Source organism: Anopheles aquasalis, chromosome X (genome assembly GCF_943734665.1).
Source record: "Anopheles aquasalis chromosome X, idAnoAquaMG_Q_19, whole genome shotgun sequence".
Lineage (NCBI taxonomy): Eukaryota > Metazoa > Arthropoda > Insecta > Diptera > Culicidae > Anopheles > Anopheles aquasalis.
The window spans coordinates 2019963-2027462 of NC_064876.1; the positions used below are offsets into that span (position 1 = coordinate 2019963).

The window sequence follows — 7500 nt, forward strand, 5'->3', positions numbered from 1 at the left end:
TTCTCGGTCTTTCGGTTTCCTCTCCACCTCTTGTAAGAAAGCGTAAAAGGGGTTGGGAGCGAAGGGGGGGGGGGGGGGGGTGGAAAAGAATAGGGGTGGACCGGAAGGCAGCGAGCGAGCGAGCGAGCAGGTCGTTGATCTTTTCCACGTTCTGGCAAGAGAAACTGGCAAATCGCACAAGAAAAAAAAAGAAGAAAAAAAAAACAAGCAAACAATCATGGGGAGGGGGTGTTGATGATATATTGAAAGGGTGCGGGGGGGGGGGGGGGGTAGTATTTTGATGAGAAAGAATTTCAGGGAACGGAAGGGGCGGGGGGGGGGGATTAATTAGTTGCACTAGCGCATGAAGCGCACACACCAGAATGTGAAAACGGCACCCCCCCCGACCGGGGGATGAGATTATGCAACAAGTGACTGCGCTGGCACCGGGGCGGGGCACGATCACAGCACGGTGGTGCTGACTCCTGTCACCGGAAGCTGCACACCACCACCGGGGGGGTACAGGGGGTGGTTACGCTGTCGCTGTCCCTGTCGTCGTCGCTGCCATCGGCTGACCCACGGTTCGACGAGCAGCCCGTAGAACGCCCGCCGGAACCGCGGATTCATGTAGCAGTAGATGAGGGGATTGTAGCACGAGTGGGACATCGCGAGCCAATGGAACGCAAACCACAGGTACGGTAGCGGTGCCCACTCCTCGGCAGCCTCCCCGAGCGGCACCAGCAGGAACACGTTGAACGGTAACCAGCACACAATGAACACCGTGACGACGGCCAGCATCATCCGGACGGTACGGCGGCGGGCCCGCCGCAGATGGCGATCCCGGGCACGCCGCGATTCACCGAGCGGCGCAACCCCGGCCGCTGTCCCAGCCCACCACAACCGCCACCCGATCCGGCCGTACGTGTAAACGAGTGCCACCAGTGGCACCAGAAACTGTAGCACCAGCAACACCAACGAGTACACCCGGTCCGCCCCCTCATCCGGCCACACCTCCGTGCAGACCGATTGACCGCAGTGTGCGTGCCAGTCGCTCGGTTGCACCAGTGCCGAGTGAAGCGCAATCGGGAGTGCGGTCAGGGCGGCCCCGGCCCAAACCAGCGCCAGTAACGCGGCGGCACGGTGCCGCGCGGTGGCACCGCGGTGACGGGACCAACCGCGCAACGGTGCCATGATGGCCCGGTACCGATCGGCACTGACCGCGACCAGCGTGTACGCCGACACCAGCACCGACACGGCCTGGCAGTAGTTGACGAGCCGGCACAGGACCCCACCGAACGGCCAGTACTGGAGCACGAACAGGGACGCGAACGAGAACGGAATGCAAAACAGTGTCATCAGCAGATCGCCGACGGCCAGGTTGGCCAGGTAGAGGTTGGTGACGGTCCGGCGCATCCCCCGGAGCCGCCGCCGGGGCCCACTGGCGACGATCGCTATCACCGACGTGTTACCGATGACGGAGAGGGCAAGCGTACTGGCGTACGCCCCGTACACCAGCACCTGAAAGCCCGGCCGGGCTAACCCTTCCGGCATCGCGCTGGCACACTCGTACTCCGTCACGTTCACCGGCACACGTTCGTTCGATGTTGCCATCCCGGGACACTCGGTGCAACTGCTGGGGGGCCTGGGGGGGGGTGGGCTTCGCGGGTAAACTCGGCATCGGCACCCTCAACTATTCGGCACCGGTGTGCGAGATCGTCGCCGTGCGTTCGCGCCACACTTCTAATCAGTGCAGCGCTTCGAACCTTCTACAGGGTGAGGCAAAAAAAAAAAAAAAAAACTGCAACACATTTAAAATGCCACATATATTTTTCATTTTTGTTTGGAATTTTTTGAGTAAACCCAAAAAACGTCGGGAATTTCATAAACTTTCCGAATCAGTTCAGTTTTTTTTATGGTATGTTACTGTGTTGGGTGAATTATGATCTGGAGACGGTAGAAGAAACCATCGCTCGCATGCCCGCAGAGTGCTTTGTGGTTTTTTTTTGGGCCCCATTCTTAGAGAAGCGTTTGCATAAACTGTGTCAAAACTATGTCATTTTTTTGGGTCTAACCTTGCCCTTCAAAGTACCGCAAAAAGGAGAAGTCCGGCGCTTTTTGCGCCCATAGATATTGACAGCCAATGAGACATGGAAATGAAGTGTGAAATGTTACTTTACGCTAATTTCATGTCTCGGTTGCTTTGCGGGAAGATAGAGAGTCCTTTTAGAATCTCCCGGGGATTTCGCATGAATTGTTTGCATTTCTAGGGCTGCAATGAACCTTTTCATAGCTTTAGAAACAGTAATTTGTTGTTTTTATATCGGATCCACCGAACGAAAATGTGCGAATAATGTGAAAAATTGCGTGTTATCGCATCTCAAACCCGGTTATCAACCCCGGTTTATGCGTCCTGGGTGGCCAGCCGAGGGTGTAAATTATCAGCTGACTTTCCTGGAAATTAAATCCCATATTTGTTTTTCGTTTAAAAACTACAGGATAACGAATGGTTTCTCATCAAAGAAAACAAAGTTCAAGGTCTCATAATTCCTCCAAAAAGTAACATACCGTAAAAAAACTGAACTGATTCTGAAAGTTTATGAAATTCCCAACATATTTTTTGGTTTTATTCAATAAAATCCTAACAAAAATGAAAAAGATATGGCGTTTTAACTGTGTTGCAGGTTTTTTTCCTCACCCTGTAACCCCCCGCCTGAGGGGTGCAGAATAAAGGGAGGGGGTGTTATGCCAGGGGTTGAGCTGTCTTTGGAGCTGTCCGGAAACTAGCCTCACGCGTTCGACTCGCATGCAAATCGCCACCGGAAGTGGCGGTTGACCGTTTTGGGGGGGGGGGGGGGGGGGGGGGCCCAAGCCTTTATAGATTTTCCTTTTGTTTGTTTGTTTTTTTTTCTTTTCTTTTAATTCTCTTCTTTACGAAGTTTTGCAACGTGACCGTGGGGTGGTGGTGGAATTTTTTGGGACACCGAAAGACTCTTCCAGAACCTTCCATCAGCCTCTTTCTGGTTCCTCGCGTACGGATTGGGCGTACGGGCGAGACACGTGACACGTAGCGCACACGGCGTCGTTCGATGATGAAGTCGAAAAAATAAAACGGAGTGTTTTAGGTGGGGGGGGTGGGCGGATCACTTGGTGCATTATGCAACTTCCATCCCGTTCCCGTTCCCGTTCGGGCGAAAGAGAAGGAAGGAAGGAGGGCGAGTGGTGGAATTCGAAATCATCTGGGAGTCCGTTTCGTGCTTTCGTTGACCTTTTGGGGGGTTTTGTGGTTTCCAGCCCGTTTCCGCAGCCTCGGTCTGAGCACCTAGCTCGGTGCTTTGAATTGAGAGGAGGCGGAATTGCGCTCGAAAATTCTCTCTCAATCGAATGGAATATTCAAAAACCATTACGATTCACCAATCGTTATCGTGAACGCTTTTCGTGGATGGTTTGTTAAATGAAATTTCTGGCAGTTTTGCACTGCACCCATCGTATCCTGCAGTGTTTGTCGAGCGAGACACTTTACAATACACTTTCTGCTCTCGCTGCAGCCACCAAAGGCACTGTTCATACTGATCTGATCTGACTTTTGCTTTTTGTTTTCCATCAATTGTGGGTTTTTTTTTTTCTACGCTTTTCCCACAACACTCTCTACAACTCATGCCAGATATTCAAAACCGGCAACGCCAAACATTATGTCAAGTCAAGGAAGGGAAGTAATGTGAACCCACTGCAGTAATCATTCAAATTATGTTTAGGGGAGGCTACGGTGATAAAATTTGTTTCGTGACACATGCTTTTAACAATGTTCCCTGAAAGCTTACCCTTACAAGAATGTTGTGTAATTTTTATGGATCAATCGAAGCTAAACTGACCGCGTTACAGATTTTTTTGAAATCCGCGTTTCATGCAAGGCTCGGTGCAGCACGTTACTTTTAAGAGCGTTTCTCAAAATCAACGTTTTCAAAGTCGGTGCGCAGCGTAAATACTACTCGGCCGATCGATTTGAAACTTTTAACACATAATCTGTACACTACTTACTAGGTTTCCTTGTCGAGATTTCATGAAAATTGTTGATACTTTCTTTAAAAAAAAGTCTTTAAAAACGTGTTTTTGAGCAAAGTGAAGAAAAAGCATCACTTTTTCTACTTCAAACATCTGCCAAAAATCGAATAATAAGAATACCAACAAAAGCTCGACGGGACTACCTGGATAAACTTATGAGCTTTCAAACGAGTATCAATTTGTATTGTTCTGATCACCCATCACGCAGCTACGATGGACACCGGAAAAAGTACCTTTTCGCAGGCGCACCTTCATAAATGTGATGCCATGGATGGAGTTTTAAATCAATCGTCTCCAAAATAGAACCAAATATGCTTCAAAAGTTGAAGTTTAATATGATGTACACTTGGAGAAATTAAGTTGAATGATTACGACACAAAAAAATCGTCAAAAATGATCCTTGCGTTTTGCTAAGAAATGACCTTCGAAGCCTTCTCTTAAGGGGGGCTTCGGTCTTTAATTTTGTTTTGTGGCACATGCTTTTAACAATTTTAAACTTAACCTGAAAGCTTATCCTTTCAAGAGTATTGTGTAAAAGTTTTGGATCGATCGAAGCAAAACTGACCAAGTTGTGGATTTTTGAAAAGACGCGCGCCTCATGCATTAGCAGACACGCATTTCTAAATTGGATGCCAGGGATAAAGTATTTCACAAATCTTTCCCAAAATTGTACCAAATATTCTTCAAAAGATGTAGAATGTTATGGCATTTACCGAAATTTATATAGGTGGATACTTTTTCCAAAACAAATCATCAAAAATGAGCCAATTTTAATGGGACTCAAAAGACTCAAAGCGACGAACCCGGTTTAACAAATCGCCGTCACCGGTTTTCAAAGCGTATGCCCATCGTACCGTAAAAACTACTGTACCGATCGGTTTGAAATTTTTAACACATAATCTGTACACTCTTTGCTAGGTATTCCCGTCGAGATTTTATGAAACTTGTTAATACTTTTTTTTAAAACAAATGTTTTAAAATCGTTTTTAGACAAAATCGAAAAAAGCATCACTTTTTCAACTTCAAGAATCTGCCATAAATCGAAAAATAGGAATATCAACAAAAGCTCGACGAGGCTACCTAGATAAACTTATAATCTTTCTAACGAATCGATCGATTTGCATATTTCGGATGACCCAGCATTGCTCATCGCCTTGTTTTGTTTTCCATCGTGGGAATGTGCATTTGCGCCTATGGGTCTTTTCTTTTCCGAAAAAAATCGAATCGAACCGTTCGAAATGATCATCACCCCCCCCCCCCCGCCCCCCCCGAAAAAAAAAACATAAACATAAACATAAAAATCAGTTCGACAGCGCCACTGATCAACCGTTCTTTTCTTTCTCACCACCCGTGCAGATCGCGACATATTCGGCGAAGAGAACCGGCTCAGTCCACCGTGCCGGAAGCGGGCCTCATCGCCGGCCGTCTCCCTTTTCGCCCGCGCCGGCGGTGACGACCGGGGTCAGCAAGGTGGTCCGGCATCATCGGTGATCGCGGCAGGTTTCGGTGGGCATCAGCAACCGCCCCCGCAGCAGCACCATCACCATCACCACCACCATCCGCATCACCATTCTTCTCTGCATCATCATCAACAGCACAGTCAACAGCATGGGCATGGGGCGATGGCGTACCACCAGCAACATCAACACCCTCACCATCAACACCATCCGCAGCTGCTTCACAGTGGACGGTTCGCTCGGAGCGGCGGCAGCGGCGCGCCCACCACCAAAGAGTCCTGTGCCTCGGCGCCAGGAAGCTCGGTGCCGCCTTCCCCGACGATCGCGGAGCAGGAAGAACGGGATGAGGCTTACGGTGGGCACAAGCGACCGTCCTACATCAGCTACGTTGGTGGTGGTGGTGGTGGTGGCGTGGGCCGGGGTGGTATGAGATATGAGAAGCGGCGCATCGCCTGCTACGGACCCTCACCGTACCTTGGCGTGCGCGACCGCGTACCGACGAATGCGGAACGCAAAGCGTACCCACCGACACCACCACCACCCCCCGTAGCACCACCCCCATCAGCAGCAGCAACCCCCCTTCCAACAGTAAGCAGCAGCACCCCCCCTTCCGTTACACCACCACAACCAACGGTCACAACGGTGGTGGAGACAACGAGTGACGCAGGGGCGCCAGCGCAGCAGCAGCACCGGGAGTCTGGTGGAGCTCTCACACTCACCGACGCGGAAGATGAGGGGCTGGATGAGCAGCAGCAGCAGCAGCAGCAGCAGGAGAAAAAGAAGAACAAACCCGGAGAAGTGAACGAGATGCGCGCGGTGGTGGAGGTGGAAAAGAAACAGAAAACCCACCACGACGACGAGGCGGAGGAGGAGGAGGAGGAGGAGGAGGAGGAGGAGAAGAACGAAAAGGAAGGCAAGGCCGAGGAGGAGCAAACGGAAATGGCCCACCACCAGCAGCAGCAGCAGCAGCTAGGAGTGGAGAAAAAGCACCGTGACGAAGAAGAGGACGAAGAGGAAGAGAAAAAGAAACAGGAAAGGGTAAAGAGGAAGGCAGAAGAGCAGCAGCAGCAGCAGCAGCAGGAAAAGGAAGAGAAGAAGGAGAAAGAGGAAAAGCAAAAACGGGAGCGACCGGTGGTGGTGATGGTGGTGGTACCCTCCCCCCCCGGGGCGCCCCTGCTGCGACGCTCGCGGAAGGAAAAAGACGAAGACGAAGCGGAAAAGGATACGCAGGAAGAGGAGGGCGAAGAGGAGGCGGCGGTGCGCAACATAACGATCCGCGAGGAACCACGGGTACCGGGCAGCGAGACCAACGGCACTTTGCCCCACCGGTCCAAAAATCGGGTACCACCCACACCACCCACACCCACACCATCAGCAACCGGGACCGTCGTCCGTTGCTCCGTCATCCAGCGGACACCGACGGTACCGAAGCTAACACCAGCACCGGTTCCGGTTCCGGTTCCGGTTCCCACCCCATCGTCCGGTGGTGTGCCACCCGAGGAGCAGCAGCAGCAGCAGCAGCACAGTATCGATGCCACACCACGGGCGGTCGATCTCAAGGTACGGCCCCCGGTGGTACTGCTCGCGGAACCGGAACAGGACCAACCGATCGACTACCACATACCGAAGCGACCAATCAGCAGCAGCGGCACCACGGTGCCCGGTGGGGACGAGGGACGGAGCGCGGAAGAGTGCGAACCGGGGCGGATGGAGCGCCGCCCAGCCCCGGGGCCGGGGCCCACCCACCTGCTGCAGGCCCACCACCTTCAGCCAACGTTCCGTAAGGCGGCGGCGGCGGCGGCGGCGGCAGCGAGGGCGGCAGCGGCGGCCGCCGTCCTCAGTGGTATCATGCAGGGGGCGGCCGGTCACGGTCGCTCCTCGAACAATGGTGGTGGTGGAGGGGGTGGCGGAGGAGGCACAAACCAATCCGGTGGCACCGGTGCCGGTTCCTCTTCCAGTGGTGGAGGAGGAGGTGGTGGTGGCGGTGGTCTTCACTTTTCCTCTG

At 52.3% G+C, this 7500-nt stretch overlaps 2 protein-coding genes across 3 annotated transcripts in view; both read left to right on the top strand.

The window, feature by feature from the left end:
• Nucleotides 1–6329, top strand: part of LOC126573354 (forkhead box protein B2-like) — a gene marked incomplete at its 3' end in the record, with an annotated part of 16553 nt that extends 10224 nt beyond the window's left edge. The window contains exon 3 of the mRNA XM_050233435.1: nucleotides 5395–6329. Coding sequence (XP_050089392.1) covers nucleotides 5395–6329 — 935 coding nt within the window. The remainder of the gene's footprint in view (nucleotides 1–5394) is intronic.
• Nucleotides 6330–6409: 80 nt separating this feature from the next.
• The window catches only part of LOC126571665 (transcriptional regulator ovo-like), a 5487-nt gene continuing 4396 nt past the window's right edge, over nucleotides 6410–7500 (top strand). For both annotated transcript variants that reach the window (XM_050230393.1, XM_050230401.1), the window contains exon 1: nucleotides 6410–7500. This exon is cut by the window's right edge. In XM_050230393.1, the coding sequence (XP_050086350.1) occupies nucleotides 6435–7500 (1066 nt within the window). In that variant the 5' untranslated portion in view covers nucleotides 6410–6434.